Below are 19418 nucleotides of genomic sequence, written 5' to 3'. Positions count from 1 at the left end.
TCCTGGCTTTGTTATGCATTATGTGTCAGGCTTTCCTGTTAGTTCAATCCAAGTATACATCCCTGGGTTCATTTAATTATGTAGTGGTATGCATTGTATGCATTAAGGGACTAAATCCATGTGTTCATTTGTTAACACAGTCAGAGATGTGGCAACTGTTAAAGCCAATTCAGACGTTATTTCAACATTGTTTATTCATTTGTTTCTGAAGCTTTTTAATATGTTGTATTGAACAGCTGTCACATTCTAATTTTGTCATTTAGCATGAATGTATATTAGAAACATATCCAGTTTTGACACTGTTTCACAAGCTAAAAACAAGGACAAAACATAGTAATGCATATACATTCACAAAATTGGTGTTTGAATAAGGCCTAATAATAGCTATATAAATACAAATAGGCATCTTGAAACATTAGTTTCAACTCTGAACGACTCCTACAAAACAAATGACAATTTTAACTTGTGGTGCCTTATGACCTGGACCAATGTGCAAAAAGTGAAACACAAGACAAGTTTAGGGAATGAGTCAGTATGAGACAGATGATGAAGTCAACAAAGGAAATCTATCTTTGGACAACCACAAGAGTTGAATTCGGAATTGAGTCCGGGATTATTGTTTTCTATTTTGCTGCTTCAAGGGACAAGACCTTGCAAGGACTCTTCTCTGCCCACCAACTGCTACTCATAAAACACACAGAGACATTCACACAGAGGACTTGCCTGTATAAGATCACTGACTGCTCTGTTTTCATAAACCCCCTAAACACCGAGCATGATTCAGACTAATTCTCCCACACTGTTTACACTTCTGGCTCATTGAGGTACTATTAATTTCTCAGGTCTAACTATTCAGACACTGACATTTCATTCAGTAATTTCTGTGGATTTTGCAAATGTCTGTGTGTTTTACTGTTACAACTATGGCGGAAAATAGATAATATTCATACCAAAACCAGGCAAACCTTTATAAAACTACAACTAAGAGTGCAAAATAGGGGTGCAACTCTGAAAGTAATACATGTGAAATAAATGAATGACCCCAAAACATGTTTACAGTTATTTGTTGCATGTGGTGTAACAAAAAAGAAAAAAACATAAGGGGATATTTTTACAGTAAAACAATATATAGCAACCCTGCGTATTTTTCACAAGTTGGCAGACTGGTAAAAAGCAAACCATGACGCTTTGTCCACTGTCATCTCTTTGAACGTCTGTGGCTTCCGATCACTTTTCCACTACTACTTCACCCGGAACTCACATGTCCAAATACAGACATGGAGGGGCGGGGCCGGACACGGCCTTATTTGGAGTTTCCAGTTTAATCGGTCACTTGGGCTCCAAGTCAAAGCAAGACTGTGGATTTACAAGGCGCTTGCAATATTTACAACCGATTAGCTCCGCCAGTTACTATCTTCATAATGCAGTGTTTATGCATGAAAGGTGGTTTTGAACCAGTGTCCTGCAATACACAACAGCACTAAGTGTGTGCAAGTTTACCAAGAGCAAAGATGAAATGAAGGTTTTTGTACTTCTGCCTATACAAAGTTTCTTTTTCCCTCTGAACTTATTTCGCCAAAAAGAAGCCTGGATGTAAAGCCAACAAAGAAACATCTTCCAGTATTAGCCAGCATTAGTAGTAGCCAACAGTCAGTATTTGTACAAACAAACAGTATGTAGGCCTAACTTATGGTATAATGTAGTTTGTTTTATGAATGATAGTCCTCATAGCCACAACACACTCTCTTTCTCACTCACTCACACAGCTGCATATAACTTACAGCTTGCCCGATAGTCCACTAAAGACATCATAATATCTGACAATAATAAAGATAACACGATGTTGAATCACTGTAATGTTTTCTCCAAGGACAGGAAGAGAGGAGAACCACAGGCTACTCTCGAAGAAGGACGCATCTAGAGAAGACATGTAGATTTTATAAACTTTGTAGCTATCTATCTGTCGGAGCCTTTTGCCTCCACTGTAGTTTCCACCGACTGACGCGCGGAGAGCCTGGCGCTGGGTACTCTGTCCATATATGGTCATCTACGTCACGCAAATGTTCCATCCCCCTATTTAATACGGGCAGACTGGAGTCCCCTATCCAGCTCCAATAGAGCAAGTAGAGCCGCTCTTGTGCAACCAACACCAGCACCTCCTCCACTAATTCACAGACTTCAAATTCCCCCACAAACAGCCCATCAGCTTCCACAGTGATCAGATTAATAACAACAATAGACTGTGATCACACAAGAGGAGATAACCGGCGCTGCTCGTCCTCCGTGGGATACTTGGATACCTACAGCAGCGGGATCCATCCCTGCTCTTCTCTCCTTTCTTCACGCCTGATCCACACCTGTGTTTTCCACTTTGAGAACACCCGCTGTTTTTGTGTAACTGCTTGGATACCTGCGCGTTGTGCTTTATAAATGTCGGACTGAATATAACTGCTATGACAGGGAAACTAGCGGACAAGCTCCCTCTTACCATGAGCAGTTTAATAAATACGATCCCTGACAGTCTGTACCCAGAAGAGGACATCCCGACGTCTATGAATATTTTCACCAGTACGGAATCTATTAACCACTATTCACAAATGAACACAGGTAAGATTTTTAATCTACTTCGTGTGTCTGTGTGTGTGCGGATGTTTTGAATAAAGTAGTTCAAACTGCGAAGTGCGCGAGAGGCAACAGTTGTCTTGGGCCATGGATCACCTGTTTGCGCTCTGGCTGTTGCGCACAAAGGCAGATTCCCTTAGTGAATACTTTTTCGGTGTCAGGTGTAACACCAGCCCATTATGAATTAGATACGCTTTTAAAATTGTCGAGTCTCAGGTCGACAGTGTCATTTTAATCTATATTTTGTGCGTATAACTGAAATGGAATTTCAAACGCGAAGTAAAAAGGATGGCCAGTCATATCAGAACTTTCCCCCCTAAATCATCAGCTGATATTAGACTATATTTAAGCCACTCTGCCGTTTTTATACTGGTTTCAGTTCTCCGAAGCTGATGTGTTGATATGAATGACTGGGGAAAAGGCAGTTTTACGCAAAGTCAACTAAAACCGCAGTGCTGTAGGTTATGAGAAAGTGTGCTTAATTCATGTGGTCAAACCACAAATGCCGCTGAATTATTCACCTAATATACACCCGCAAAGATGGGTCAACTACTTTAGACAATGCCTTTCATTCACAACCCTATTAACATGTCAGAGACTGGATTTTTGTGTGCCTTTATGAAACATGTTTAAACCCCAGGCCCGTGACCCGTCTTATATTCACTAAAATGTAAGGCCAGGTATATTGATTGATTGATTACTTGGTCCGGATTAGTGATTAATTTCTGATTAATCCAGAGTCCCACATAAAGATGACTTATCTAGTTCAGTTGTACTTCCATTAAATCAATTACTAATTGTACAAGCTTGCCGTCTGAGGTGATGGGTCAGTGCTGCGCAAAAACACCAAATCTTTTAGTTACCTGATGTGGTTGAAAAGATCACCTTATGGCGCAGTGATCAGTTTCAGTGGCGGAAAGTAGCTAAGTACCTTTACTCAAATACTGTGCTTAAGGACAATTTTGAGGTATCTGTACTTGAGTATTCTCATTTTGTGATACTTCATACTTCGACTTCACTACATTTTAGAAGCAAATTTTATACTTTTGACTCCATCTTATTTATTTTATAACTTTAGTTACTAGTTACTTTTCAGAACCACAAAAATTATAGAATAATCATGAGACTTAATTGTTCTCAGTTGGAAAATTCACAAGCTATCCAGCAGTAATTCAAATAAAATGCATATAACCTAGTTAAAACTAGCTCCCCCTTTATCAGCTGCAACATTAAATGTGATGTACACAATAATGCATCAGTAATTGTAATCCAGTAATATGAGTCACATAAATGTTCCATTCTGTATAATGAGTACTTTTACTTTTAGTACCTGAAGTATGTTTGGATGCTAATACTTTTTTACTTTTACTTACGTAAAAGTGAATGTAGGACTTTTACTTATAACAGAGTATTTTTACACTGTCATATCACTACTTGTGCTTAAGTAGGGGATTTGAGTACTTCTTCCACCACTGACCAATTTACTTGTACCATGTCCCACTTTGTTCACAAATCATTGAATTATGTCATTTTTTTTGGTTAACAAATTAAAACACTTGGAACATGTTTAAATTGGACCCAAAATATTTCCTCTTGATTTAAATTAGTGTTTAAATTACCCCAGCTCCACATCTCCACATCTCTCTCTCTTTCTCTCTCTCTCTCTCTCTCTCTTTCTCTCTCTGTGTGTGTGTGTGTGTGTGTGAAAATAAAAGTGACCCTTATGACATATTAAACATGGTAATAAAATGTATTTTATGTGACCTCTAACAAGAGATATTTAAACCCATGGAAAGAAACTGTAGGAAAAAAAACAATTATGCAGAGTACAGGCATGTGTTGTCTGAATTGTGCTTGGACTTGGTGAAATTCACATTAGAAACAGAAAAATATACCATATACACTTTTTCTGAATTATCAATCATATATTTTTGTTAAGTACCTTGCTGCAGTTTTACAGGTTGACCAGTTGTTTGCACTCTTCACACTGATCCATGCGAGAGGAGTGATTGTTTTATTTCATGCCCCTCATTCTGTTTAAATATCCTACTACTCAAATGATCTTCACAAGACTAAATATTTAGAGTAAAAGCCATTAATATCAACTCAGACATCTTAACATCATATCAAAAATAAAATTAAGTCATGTGGATCATTAGTTGTGTGTGCAACAATATTGTGCGATATACATAATTTTGGTTTTGTTTGTTTCCTCGTGAGTTGCATTCAGCTGAATTCCAGCAGGCTGGTATTACTGGTAGTGAATATATCAGCACCCCTGTGTATTTCCTACAAATAAAAAGAGATGCCTGTTTCAGCTTCTGTTTAAGAAAGAATTCACATTTAACCTTTAAAGCATGATCAGCACATACATGTATCCCCATTAAGTACATCTGCATTTGATGATTACGGTATCTTTAAAATGATCTAAAACATCTAAAAAAATAATAATAATAAACAAATGTGTATGTATGTTTGCTTGTTGTTAAATGTGTAACATTCTGCACAAATAAAATATCAAGAAAATTTCTGAAAATGTTAAGCTTACTAATGTAGAGATTAGATTGAAAACACCTAAATTTTTCTCTCCCGTAATGTGCAGATGTGTTTTGAATCCTCAAGTGTGATAATTGTGGCGTTTGCCTTATAATCCTCCTTGCTATAAAGAATTCGGATCTTTCCATTCATTTTGGCTGTCCTCCTGAGGGGCACAGTCACTGGATCAAAGGAGGTGTTTAGGTCTTGATTTATGAGCACTTGTGGGATCTGAGCGAGAGAGAGAGACACCACTGTCTCAGATGCAGCACACACTTACAGGTCTGACAGCACTCACATTTCTTTATTAACTATGTTGCACGTCTTTTATTTCTTATCTCTTGTTTGCAGATTAAATAGCTGGACAAAGTCAATTTTCTAGACTTTTTTTTCATAACTTTTGGGACATGATCACTTTTAGAGGCTTTTCTTCTCAGCACTGTATTTCATATTCATGTTTAAGCAACCACATGGATGATTTGTTCATGCTATCTGTTTTTTATTTGCTTTTGTCTAGATAATATCATGGATCTGGGCATGGGAAGCGAGAAAGCAACCACAGACATTCAGTATGGATCCAGTTTCCAGTCCAACCGCAGCGGGCAGACTGTCACCTATCTTGGGAAGTTTGCCTTTGACACTCCTCCCTCAGGTGGCATTGGTGGCTCTGGCTGGTGCTCTGATAACAATATAATCAGCCTTGTCAGCGCAGGAATCCTGGGTGTTTCTCCATCACCCGGCACAGTAACGACACAGACATCATCCTCCACAGCCAGCATGGGTGGACAGACATCAGACATGGAGCAGGTATATGGTCCGACACTGCCTGCCTATTCCACCTGCAGTGACCTTTACCAGGATCAGGTCTCCTTCCACCACAGCCCTGCCACCAGCACAGCTCTAGCCTACCCTGGCAATGACTATCACTCCACATCCAAAGCCTCAATGGATGGCAGCCTTTTCTCCATGATCCCTGACTACAACCTTTTCCATCATCAGGGGGAGGTTGGGGTGATGGAGCACAAGCCCTTCCAGACCATGGACCCCATCCGAGTCAACCCTCCACCTATCACACCCCTGGAGACCATCAGAGCATTCAAAGACATGCACCAAATTCACCCAGGTTTCATTGCCGGGCAGCAGCACCCTCCTCAGCATCACCCACCGCCACAGACTCTCACACTCAAACCCATACGACCACGGAAGTACCCCAACCGTCCCAGCAAAACCCCTGTCCATGAACGGCCACACGCCTGTCCGGCAGAGAACTGTGACAGACGCTTCTCGCGCTCAGACGAGCTCACACGTCACCTTCGAATCCACACAGGTCACAAACCCTTCCAGTGCAGAATATGCATGCGGTCCTTCAGCCGGAGTGACCACCTGACCACACACATCCGCACACACACAGGTGAGAAACCCTTCTCCTGTGAGTTCTGTGGACGCAAGTTTGCCAGAAGTGACGAGAGAAAGAGACATGCAAAGGTTCACCTCAAACAGAAGGACAAGAAGCCAGCTGACAAGAGCAGCGGGGCAGCGGGGAGCCACAGCTCGCCGCCCAGCTCCTGTGGGGGGCCAACAGTGGGAACATCATGACCGTCACTACATGCACTTGGACTGGACCCTCATCATGCCCAATAAGAGACTTAGCAAGAAGGGATCATTTCCTCTATGAGATAAATAGGTGACTCTTTTCCTCTCTTTTACATCCCCTGCTCTTTTCAGTTGTATTCCTTCTATTTTAAGATGGATGCCTTTAGTTTAATTAAATGGGGAAAGGCTGCTACGCCCTTCTCTTTCAAGCAACTCAGAGCCTCATCTACTGTAACACAGTGCCAACACAAAGAAGGGCACCTTGGCCACTGTGTATCCATAGGTTTTGGGGTGAATACACTTTTGTATATTTTACAGAGAATTTCTAAATTGGAACGAAGCCAGTCGATTCATAAGGGTCGAAACTGACAAAACTACAATGGAGAATAGTTAAAGGGTGAGTTGCCTGAGATGTATGCATTAATTTTATTGGGCTGTTTAAAAGTGCAATTGGTTATATTTGTGTACTGTCATGGATACTTTATTAGTGGCACTTGACCGTCTTTTTGTTGTTTTTGTTGAGGTGTAGTGTTTGAATGTTGTTTTCTCAAATGAATGTGCCAAATGTATTGTGGTGATATAGCCAACCTTGTTCTTAGTATTGTGCCTGACATTTGCCAAACATAACAGTGGAATCAGCTTAGCACACATGTAGACCTATAGGAAAGATTACATTCACACACTGTATCTCAGATTCAGATTTACCTGCACAAGTTGGTTAGATCTACATAATGACTGAATGGGTCACACAAAGCAAACCGGTGTGTTGTCCTGTTAACCGTACTTCTAAAACAGACATGACTGCAGCTATCGATGCCATTGCCAATACTTATTTACTTGTTGTCACTGAGAGACACCGTGTATTTCTGTTGCCTTTTTATATGGTGGATTTCTGTGGTGTTACCAGACATAATTTCAGTTGCTTTTTTTTTAAGTTCATCAATATTGTTCATTTTTTCAGTTGTCTTAAGGTCTTCAATTATATGCAATATAATTATGACATATGCCACCAATTTATAAATCAAATTAACTGAGAGCACAGTTAGACAGACTGAATTACTTAAATATATGACACAGGATTGCAAACCAGCAGTATATGAATGCAGAGATGAATAAAGGCCTTTGTCTGTGCTTGAGTGCAAAAAGACTACTTGGTTTAAGTCGTCTAAAGATGAGCAACATATGGTAAGAAAAAACCCCAGAAATTTCCAAATCCATGTTTACATCTTTTCTAATACAAAGAGGTTGAGATTAATTTGTAAACTAATGAGTTGTTGTTTTGTACAGTATACAAATATGTAAGCAGGTAGCTGCAGTAGAAATTTCACTTTTGTACTCAATTGTCAAATGCACCATAACTCAGTATTAAATTGTACAAGTAAGTGCATGCCTTCATGCACACTGTGTAAATACGAATGTCTGCATAAACAAGAAATTTCAATTGACTGAATGCTTGTGCGGAATGTGTCTTAAAGCTTTTACTAATGTAGTTATACTATAGAATATTTTGTTATCATAGGTCATTGCAAAAATTTTTGGAGCACTAGAATAGTGCCAAATATGGTGTATTCTCTTCCATTAAAAAAGAATACTTGCATTCGCACCATGTGTACGCTTTAAAGTGCTAACTGGTTTAAAGAAGCACTAATGTGTTCTCTGAATAAATGAAAAGTTTTTTTTAAACATTTTGTGTATTTCCATTATAGCTACAATCAATTAATTCAATTAACACAGTTTCCCCATTGTAAAGAAAACAGTAGTTGTTCTTGGAGACTAAATGACTGAATCTTTTCATAAACCAAACACATTATGTCAGTATTTTTTCACATGTGGCTCCTTATTGATCTTAGTGCTGAGAGAGGGAAACGCCTCCTTTATCAATCAGTGAAACATTTTGTGTAGGCTCCCTTCTTCCAGTGGCTTCTCTGGGATCTTAAGTGTAACATAATGATAGTGACAACAACAACCACCCCATTTGATAAAGGTTTTTTGCTTTTTCCTCTGGAGAGCTTTTTTCAGCAAGAGACTGTATTATGGTTTGTGGTGCAAATGCAAAAAGTCATACTGAGATATTTATGGACTATGGCTTTTTCCTCCAATACAATTAATTTATTACATTTTGGTTAAACAGGAATGAAAAATTGGGAATAAGGAATGAATACAGCAACATATTGAGGTATGTGCTTTTGTCAAGGCAAGTACAAAACACAGATGTCAAAAATAATAATATTGACCTCACCAAACAACACATTCAGATTTTTTCCATTAATGTTAATGAAATGTAAGAGTAATAGCATTCAGTGAGATAAAAAAAAATAATTAATTTTATTAGAATCCTTAAAATGTATTGGTCAAATCCCAGATAAACATAGTTTTCTTTTAAAAGCAATATTCTTTTCTCTATCTAGTTTGACAAACAATGTTTGTAGTTATTGGCTGTGCCATTAAGAAGTGTATGTGGTATGTAAAGCAGAGAATTTAGAGAAACATTGTAATAATCTGGACAAGAAAAATATTGTACCGGTCAGTAGACATGGCAATCAGACTTAAAGAGAATATCGACTGACAAATGCAAAGGTCAAAGAGAGGTTCAGAAAAGCAGTGCCACAGAGAATATAATGCATACAGAAATGTGCTTCTAAGGCCATGGTTTCTTTTTCCTGTAACAACCAGTTTTCACTGCTGGGCTTCCTGGCAAGAGTCCACTTATTTTCCAATTAATTTGGCCTCAGAGAGTCTTTTCTCAACTCATCTACATGCTTAAATGAACAGACCTCCTTGCACTTTTTGAGATAGTTTAAAAGTTCACCTACCCTGCAACATCTAACTGTAAATCAATGGTTGCATCATAAAAAAATACATTTTTTTATTGTATGTGTGGTCACTGACAAAATCTGAGCTTATGCAAATAAAATGCAACTGAAATGAAAATCTCAACTTAATAGAGCACTTGGAAGTTTCACTTTTTGCATGTTACATCAGCATTCCGTATCTCTGTTCTCAAATAATTAGCTTTGATTCAAACATTAGATTGAGATTTGTCAGGTTAAATCTTGCAATGATGAATGGCCTCTATTGTAAACATCCTGTAGCAGACAGCCTCGTGGAGTCAGCACAAAAAAATATGTAGTATATGAGATGATATGAACTATAAAGTGTTTATCTCTAATGTTTATCTAGAATAATCTGAAGTTAGACACTGATTATAGACTCTGGATGATTTTGAATTTATTTGACCAAAAAATATGCTCTTGTGTCCCCATGATTTGACACTTTGCTGGTGAGAATGGATGTTTTTAATTATAGTATATAGAATGTGCCCCCCTCTAGAAGAAAACTGTATTTATGTTGCTTTGTGTTAAGGAATAGTGCAGAGTCAGGTGGAGAACACCAAACTGTTTCCATGAATAAATGAAGCCGTGTAATTACAGCATTGCCAATTCAATATTTCATCGATCACATCATCTTTCTGTGTTTATCACTTTTGTTTTATGACATTTTTGCAATGGAAAGATTTGTACAATTTATATAATCTCCATGAATCTCATTCCCTGAATTTGGTGGATGAACAACATAACAACCTGCACCATGTTTTTTTTAGCTATAATCCTTCTGTGTAATGTATGAATGTTATAGATATATGTCAGTCATGTGTTAAACAAACACAGACACAACCCCCTCTTAATAATGCTTCTCCACAAAAAAAATTATTTCACGGATTTTATGTTCTGTTGACCAAAATGGGTGAACACTTAAATTGGAATTTGCCTCATCCACCATGCTCTGTGTTGGATCTGAGCCAACATTAGCAGCCATCTTTGTGCCAAACTGGGTTGCAGGGTTGGCTGATCAAAAACAATGTGTGATGAGAACTCCACGGGAGTAACAAATCATAAATGTGACCTCAGTCTGCTTGCAGTTGAAGGCAGCCTTGTGCTAATGTTTGTGTTTAACTGTTTGATTTAGTCTATGTGAAATCAGCCTTGGGCAAGGCAATAAGCTTGGGCTTATTCGTGACAATAAATAATTACAGGATTAAAAAAAATACAACTCACATTTGAATAGATTTCAATAATATGTAGATATTATAGGCTACTCACGTCATCTTATGGACTACAGGGTGGCTTCAGGGATTTTGTGGTCTTCAACAGTGACACTATGGTGTTCAGGTGGAGTCAATACTCACTGTTTTTTGTTGTGTTGTTTCCTTTTCATTACAGTATATCCTCATGTTTGCATGTGCACGGAAATGTTCCAAAGTGCTACCCTCAAATGCTGCAGGGTAGTGCTCATTTCTTTATTATGCATGAAAATTAAAGTCACATTGGGTGAAATGGGAAAATCTAGCAATTCAAGACAGACAATTGGAAACACACACGGGGATAATGGTTCTGTTGGCTTTATTTTAAGAGAAAAATAAGGGGTCTTGTTTAAAATGTTGTGGATGTCTTTAGCCTATTTCATGTTCTTATTACCTTATAATAAGGTCCTTTTATGATGAGCTGAATATTGAGATGAATTTTACTCTATCCTTGTGATGGGGAGATGTGCTCCCCCGTTTATTTGGCACTTCGGTTTGTTGTAATGCAATTGTTTTGTTATTTCTATGTAAGTACTTGAATAAAGAAAAATATCACTTATTTTAATTTTACTTGCCCCACTACAAGCACGCGCACGCACGCACTCGACCAACGTACCCAAACAAAATTAAACCAATGAACGTGATATTATGGTAAACAGTTTGCCAGAACATGCGAGTATTCTGGTTTTAGTACAGCATTAACACAATAGTAACTGCCCCCCCCCAACAAAAACTGCCCCTTGTGTTGAAAAACTTCCTTAGAGGAAACACAAGCGGCTTAACTCCGGACTTCCTGTTTAGTACTCGGCTGAGAACTGGTCGAAAGGGATGAGGTCCTTGGAAAACATTAAAACTGCCTAATGAAACGGGAATAAAGGTTCATTCAAAATGAGCTGGTATGTATTTTGCCTACATAATTAATTTAAGGGAATACATTAATATAACTTGAAAGGAGGCATTCTTAATATCCTAATGGCTAGTTGACCGGGTTCCGGCTATTTCCTGAACGCGCTACACAAACACTGACGTTACAGCAGAACAGTAGTTAGTGTTAGCTTAGCTTACGAAAGAAACTCTCGGACAGACCTTTCTAACTCGTTTCTTCACCGGTCATAGAGGGTTAGTGTACACAAAAGCAATGTATTATATGTTAAAACAGTTGCTAGCAAAGCGGCAGATGTTGCAAATAACCAGAGGCTGTCGGATAAAGTCGCGTATCCTAGTTGTGCAGTAGCTCGTTAGGTTAGATTAACGTTATCGTTAGCTAGTATGTTCTCAAAAATGGTACCAACTGCTGTCTGAAGTTATAGCTGATCATTTGTTTGAATAAGCCTAGGTTGTGCCTCTAGCTTAACACTGATGGTCAGTGTACCTTACTGTCAGGTCAGAAGGGTCATCAGTGAAAAGCTTTTGATATCAATGATGATCTACTTTTTGTTTTCCTGTGTCAGGAATAGCCTAATAGTAACATGATGATGATGTTGTATCGTTTATCATCTATGTATGCAGAGTTGTGACAAACTAATAGTATTTCCTTGAAATTAGGTGGGTTGGTCTGTGTGTTGATACTCTTAACATGTTTATACCTACTAACAAAGCTGTGGGTGTCCTCCTATATTTTAAAGCTTATAGGACAACAGTATGTTCAAATGCTGTTTTAGAAGCACATAAGTTTAGCTGTTGTTGGGTTGGCTTTTTGCTTTGAGTTTGGGATATTAATGTACCAGTATGAAGTGTCTAGTGGAAGCAAGAGAAACATTTGACAGCTAAGCACAGAAATTATCAGGTTTTGGAGGCTTGGTTGACACAGTTATGCTCAGAAACAATCCTTGTTTGTGAGTTTGTGAGTACACCTACACTCGAAGTCACTTTAATAAGTATAGCTGAGACAATGAATCAATTAAATGATGTCAAGTTTGACAGAAAATCAGTTGACACCTGCTGTATGGATTATTGTGTTCAAGTAATTTTTCAAACAAATGCCAAATGTTCTCAGATTCCAGCTTCTTCTCAAATGTGAGAATTTTTGCTTTTCTTTATTTAATATGTGATGGTATAGCCCAATGAATATCTTTGGGATTTAGACTGCAGGCCAGGCAAAGCACTCAATTTCATATTTGATGTTTTTAATCTTGTCATTTTTATGGAGCCACAGATGATTATGGAATGAAGTTCGGCGAATGAAGTGAACAGTTGGTCCTATTGCATATTCTACATGGATGATTTGAACAGATACTCACTGAATCTACAAGTCTTGTAATCAGAGATCTCCCATTGAACTGCTGAGCTCCCTGACAAATAAACAGCAAACAAATCTATAAAATCTGACAAACAAAACCACTGTGCAAAATTAAATCCAAAATTATAAAGCAGGACTGTCCCTAACAATAAATAAATGTAAGCTTAGAGCTCTGCCGATAATCAGACAGAATAGCATTTACATAAATCCTTTAATTTGATTATTCACAAGTGTTTCTAGGATTTTAACCAGACAAATTGGAGATAGACCTGTAATTTTTTTACGGGGGACATCCACACCTAGGCTAGCATATTTGTACTTGAAGTGAGATTAAAGATGTGTGAGATAGGAAAATCCATTAACTCTGCAGCAATCTTTAGAAAACATGGTTCTAACTAGGAATGTGCTGATACCAATAACCCATATCAGGTATCCGGCCAGATGCCATCAACTAGTACTTGTAAAAGTTGTATGATACTACGCACTGATACCACTTCGCAGTGCCATTATGTTAACCTTATGCTGGTTGAGCAGGTCATTAAGCAGATGATAAGAAATTTCATGGACACGGATATTTTAAGATAAGTGACGATGACAAAAGTAAAGCCTACCGCAAGCTCCTATTTATTGATTGATTGATTGATTGATTGCTCTGTTATGGGTCTGTGAGCCCCTCCCTCCACATTTCACACAGAAATGAAGATGCACTTTACAGAGACATCGATGCAGTAATGGAGAGCGTAATTAATCAAACACCTGTTGAACAAGCAGAACACCACAACAATCTTGTGACATTTTCTCTCTCCCCATGGTCAAAATGCATGGTCCCTGTTCGCCTACTGAACCCATACGATGCTGGTTACAATGACTGTAGAGAATTGTTGTGAATGAGAAGAAAAGAGAACACACATTTTTCAGCTATTGCAATTTTGACAATGCAGCGTCCAATTAAAATAAAAACTAATTTTGTGAAAATGTTGCAGTTGGTCACTTCTGTCAGCAAAAACCTGTCTTGCTGGTGGTACTTGTTAGTATTTGTTAACATGGTCCAGATAATCCACGTGTTTTCTTTGACAAACATTAATCTGAAGTAAAACCTGCCTCCTGGGAGGTTTAGTATAAATCTCAAATTAGTCCTGGAGTAGATCTAATCTTCCTCCAGGAAATCAGTTTAGTGGTGTCGGTGCATCTCTAGTTCTAACTTGTCCAGACCAGCTGGTTTCTTTGTATCTAATTTCAGTAGGGTATAACGTACCTCAGAAATGGAGAAAGCTTTCAGCCAGTTGTGTAATCAGTAACATCTGACTTCATTGTATCTGGGTGACTAATACCAAAGTCAAAAAGTCTGGATGATTCAACAAAGTGTTCATTGAAACAGTTCAACATACAGAGCGTGGTAGAAACTGCAACTGACTCCTTAATAATGCAGGGAGGCAAGATATCAATATTATTATGTGGAGACAAATATGCAATTGTTCTCCAGGATTTTCTTCTGTCACTGAGGCAGTTTTTCTTAGTGGTAGGAAAAAAAAGTAATCAGATTTGGCATTTCTAATGGTGGCTGTACAGCGAATTCTCAGTTGTCTAAAATGGAGCCAATCTGATTCAGAGCCTGTCTTTCTTGCTTTGGCCCAAGCTTTATTTCGTTCATAAAGCTTGTTAGCCATCTCTGTAGTGAATCACAGATTATTGCAGCTCTTTACTCTAAATTTTCAGAACACTGTGTAAAAGAATCACCACTGTGCAGTTTTGTCCCAGTCAATAAGAAACAGGTCATGTTGAAAGCTGTGTTAAAAATGTTTAAGATCACCTAGTGATCTGAAAAAACTTAGAAAAAATCGACAGGGGAGGATTCAAAGACAGGTAATGACTCTCACCGATACTGGGCTATCTCAGTCGTTAAGGGACATTGTTGGCCTTCAAAGGACTGAAACACCACCAAGGGGGATAAATATCTCCGGCTCAACACCAGTCAGTCAGAACTGATGAAGCCTCTTGGATGAGAGGTGAAACGTCTTCGACCTAGAAATCTAGTCCATTTGATTTTTTCAGTTTACTATGACCTGGATGACTGAGAATCTGCACAGACATGTTGCTACTCATTTTGAGAATCTGCACAGACATCACCTAGTGATCAGCCTTTGCTTTGTTTTGAGAATCTTGGTATCCCTTTATATAATGCAGTGCTCACTCAGGTTGTTTGCAAACACACCAACTGTTGTGTAGTTGTGTGGATTGCTAGTCAGTATTAATTCAATTAAGGATTTGATGGGGAATGTGGTACTGTCAATATTTTGTGTCAAGGTACTCTAAGAGAAGAGGTCCTTAACCTCCTTAAGGCTTTCATGCTTTCAGGTCATGCAGGTAATGAGGATAGACTCTGTCTACTACGGTTTCTAGAAAGTTTGCAGCCCTTTAAAGTCCATGTAAAGGAAAATCAGTGATTTACTGTATTTCTAAACACATTATACATGTTAGAAAATAATTGCTGAAAATGTGTGAGAAAGGTCTGAAATACATAGTACTAAATAGTAGAGTTAAGCCTAATGCTTCTCTTTTGAATCTACGCAGAGCCTACACCATAGGCTATGGAAATGGCCTACGCTGTTGAGAGCATTTATGCTTGTGCAGCATGTGTCGCTCTGCAGCCAAAATGCTAGTTGGTGGCGGGGTTTCTATGCCACTGTGTTGTTTTTTTCGCCACTTATTTCAAACAATGGCAACTGAAACTGAGCAGGTCATTCTGGAGTTAAAACTAGTAGATGTTGAACAGCACTTACTTTGGAGATGGTCTGTACGACCATTGAACTGACCGAGAAGGAGAGTGAATTTTCTGTGCCTGTCCAGCCACTGAGAGGCATGAATGAGCAAATGCAACGCAACCAATCACTCTTTTGGACAAACTTTGGTAAAGTGGTCTCAAAAGCCACTAAGTCTAGTGAGAAACTCTAAAATGGCAACACTGGACTGGCACCTTTTCCCCGATTGCCCATGGTTTCAGCACCTTCACCCAACATGCACCCAGTGTTTGAGAGCAGAGAATTTTGCGTATTTTTTATGATTTTAAAACCTAATTTTATATGCTTAGTGACCTTTATTTATTTATTTTATATTGTTCAAATTTGGCTTGGTGGTTAATACATTTTCCTGTTTGACAAACTTAGAAGACATTAATGCTTTACATGGACTTTAAAATCTGTGCTTGTATGCTCTCTGGTTTTCTGGACAGCATGTTTTGAATTTCAATGGCTCACTCAGGATTCAGCTGTGACTCTAAAGTATGAAAAGGTTTGTCATACGAGTCCTCAGTTGTATATGGATGTTTAAAGTTTGCATAAATTCAGTGCTTGTTTCTTACTGTACAACCCCTGAATGCAGTTCAACAGGAAATGCCACTGTTAGTATGCCTGTGTGTTATAATATGTTACACATTCTTAGTATCATTTTCAGGGAAAACTATAATCAAGTAAGCAAGATGGCGTCACTTGATTCAGTTCAGAAAGTCAATAGCTGGCATGCAACTCTTCTACCAACATGTACTGCCAAACACTAGGCCAAGAGAAGGGTGTTCAGTCAGTGAAAAGAGTTCTTTATCAGCTCTGCTGACTTATGCATTCCATTAGGGCCTGCACACTTGCTTCTGTGACGCGCAAGGATTGACTTTGGGGTCATCATCAGAACAATTCCACTTCCCAACATTTTCAACCAGTCCTCTGTGCTCCATGGAATATCCAAGGTTGAATGATGCACTATCTCTCTAATGGCATACACATTTGCAGTTTTAGTGAAAAGCCACTGGTTCTTCCAGTCGGTGCATAATGGATCCCGGATAGAGAAGACTGTTATGCCTTTGTTCTTGCTTACGTGCTTATTTGATGGCAGTGACGTATAGTCCATTACAGCAAAGATCAGATAGTTCTGTGAATGCAAGTTGACCAACTTGCTGATAATGACAGCAAATGTGTAATGCATCTGGGCCTGGAAATGGGCAGTTACCAGATGTTGTCAGTAACCCCTCAAATGATTGTGATTATCTAAAAACCCTACTCCCTAAAATGATCCTGTTTATATATGTTTTGAACAGTTGGCTTGTATTTATTCATTAGTCTGAACATCTGTTGGTTAAGTGAATCTATGGATTTAAGTACTGTAACATGTATAGATGCAATAATCACTGAGGTTTAAATGGATCAAATTGCTTAGTGAGTATTTAGCAACAAATACCAAGCCAGTATTCTGCTGCGTTACCCATGCCTACCATCACTAGGCTTAGATTTGGACTTCAGTTTGTGTAACATGTAAATTTTCTGTCTTCAGCTGTCTTGTGGCCAGGCCTCTGCCATGTCAGACACTAGTTCTGGGTTCACAGGACCCGACTTACCAGTGTTTCTAAATGTGACAGCCACTACAAAAATATTGCTGTGTGAAGAAACATTAGAAATGATTCTCACAGTGGCTACCATCCTCCCTCTTTCTCATTCTCTCCCTCTGGTTGCCTGCTATATTTTCCCTCTCTGAAGCACACTTCACTTGTCTGCTAGTTCTCATGAGTGACCACTTTCTTTTGGCTCTTTGTAGAAGTGGTTATACTCTGAATCTATACTATATAAGGGATTCTGATTTTTCTGAATATATCCTTTGGTACATAAAGGGAAAATCCACCCAAATGCAGTTACATTTGGACAGGTTCTTAATGTCTTTGAGAAAAATATCATGTTATGGTCAGCTTTGCTAAAATTGAACTATACAATTCGTGGTGCATTGATGGCTGTTTGGAACACTAACATTTATACTTGATTAGGTTTTTGCAATGGATATCATTAATTTCTCTCCGACACACCCTTCAAATAGAAGCAAACATCAAAATCGGTTTCTGTTCTATGTTAGTAGAAAGCTGATTGCCAGAAAAGCATAAAGTAATGCAAAATTACTAAATCACTTTGAATGTACTGCTAATGTTCTCCATTCAAATGGGGATATAACTCACTAAATAAGTCATGTGATGGTATATGTCAACATCATCATCAGTTTTCTTTAAATACAGCATTATTGGCAGTGTTTTAGCACTGTGCAACTACAAAGTGTCCTCTTTTTCCTGATGAGTCACATTGTTTTTTTTAAATTTCAGTCCTAAAATTGTTTTATAGTTAAACACACACTGCTATTTTACATATTTGTTAGTTAAACTTTATTTATTCAGGGAGCCTCAGTGCTATCTAGATGTCTTCTACAAGCTAGACCTGGGACAAACTACATCATTATAAGACAGTTCAGTCACACACTCATGCAAACTATTTAACACAATTACAAATAATAGTAAGAAAATTGTCAATGTCCCTCAAAGGAGGGAGGATTTTTTTCTTTGTTTTACAGTTCACTACAGCAGAAAGGTGCATAGTCTGTATTAGCATAAAACATATTATATATGAGTCACTTGTGTACTGTGTGTAGTTGTAGCCTCATTTTTGCCCGAATTGCAGTTTTATCATTCTTTAACACTGGAAAATGATATTAATATAGGTCACACAGATTATAAATGCATATGTCAAACACAGGATTATTTCATTAGCAAGAGAAACAGCCGTATTGCTCAACCTCACTGAGTGAAAGGGTTAATGTTATGTACACGGGAAACTTGAGCTGGCCAGTATGACCAAAAAACATCTATTTATTTATTGAGTTTTATGGACAATTCATGATTTTAATCATTTTTTCAGCCTACAGGAGCTCAACATAAAACATGATTCAAAAAGTTTTTTCCATCAAAAATTTTCATATTGTAAACAATAACACTAGGAACAGCTGTGCAACAAGAACAAAAAGCAAAACTTTGATGGGTGTCACTGTGCATTATTTGTTAATACACTGAAAATAAGCTACAACAAGTTTGTCATGCTGCCACTTTTAGTTTGAATAATATTTTTAGAGACTTTATGCAAAATGGTGGTCTGTTCCACATTGGACGCTGCAAAACTAAACCATTTCACTGAGACAACATGACCGACCTTTCTCTGGAGTGATTTCATTGTCTTTAGCTGCTGCGGCTACCATTACTCAAGCTTATTGAGCATCAGAGCTCACACATACACGCACTTCCAAGGAAAAGGCTTATGTTACTGTTGTAACTCAGAATTGCTGGTGCTGATGTTTGAGCGATGGCAGTGGAAATACAAATCTCTATTTTGTGATTCAGGAATCTTTCACAGTGTTCAAAACAAACATTCAAAATCCATCCATCCATCCATTTTCCTCCGCTTATCCGGGACCGGGTCGCTGGGGCAGCAGTCTAAGCAAAGATGCCCAGACTTCCCTCTCTCCAGACACTTCCTCCAGCTCCTCCAGGGGAAT

At 38.3% G+C, this 19418-nt stretch overlaps 2 protein-coding genes across 3 annotated transcripts in view; both read left to right on the top strand.

The window, feature by feature from the left end:
• Positions 1–2125: 2125 nt before the first annotated feature.
• Positions 2126–11338, top strand: egr3 (early growth response 3). The gene is made up of 2 exons (XM_020594574.1): positions 2126–2607; positions 5675–11338. Exons 1-2 carry the CDS (start codon positions 2454–2456, stop codon positions 6751–6753), a joined length of 1233 nt encoding a protein of 410 aa, XP_020450230.1. The 5' UTR covers positions 2126–2453; the 3' UTR covers positions 6754–11338.
• A 243-nt stretch (positions 11339–11581) lies between these two features.
• bin3 (bridging integrator 3) overlaps positions 11582–19418 on the top strand; it is a 34834-nt gene continuing 26997 nt past the window's right edge. The window contains exon 1 of one of the 2 annotated variants that reach the window (XM_020594458.1): positions 11582–11727. In XM_020594458.1, the coding sequence (XP_020450114.1) occupies positions 11720–11727 (8 nt within the window). In that variant the 5' untranslated portion in view covers positions 11582–11719. The remainder of the gene's footprint in view (positions 11728–19418) is intronic. The other variant, XM_020594459.1, reaches the window with a different exon arrangement.

This window comes from Monopterus albus, unplaced genomic scaffold (genome assembly GCF_001952655.1).
Source record: "Monopterus albus unplaced genomic scaffold, M_albus_1.0 scaffold23.1, whole genome shotgun sequence".
Lineage (NCBI taxonomy): Eukaryota > Metazoa > Chordata > Actinopteri > Synbranchiformes > Synbranchidae > Monopterus > Monopterus albus.
This window is presented reverse-complemented; position numbering and strand designations above follow the sequence as displayed.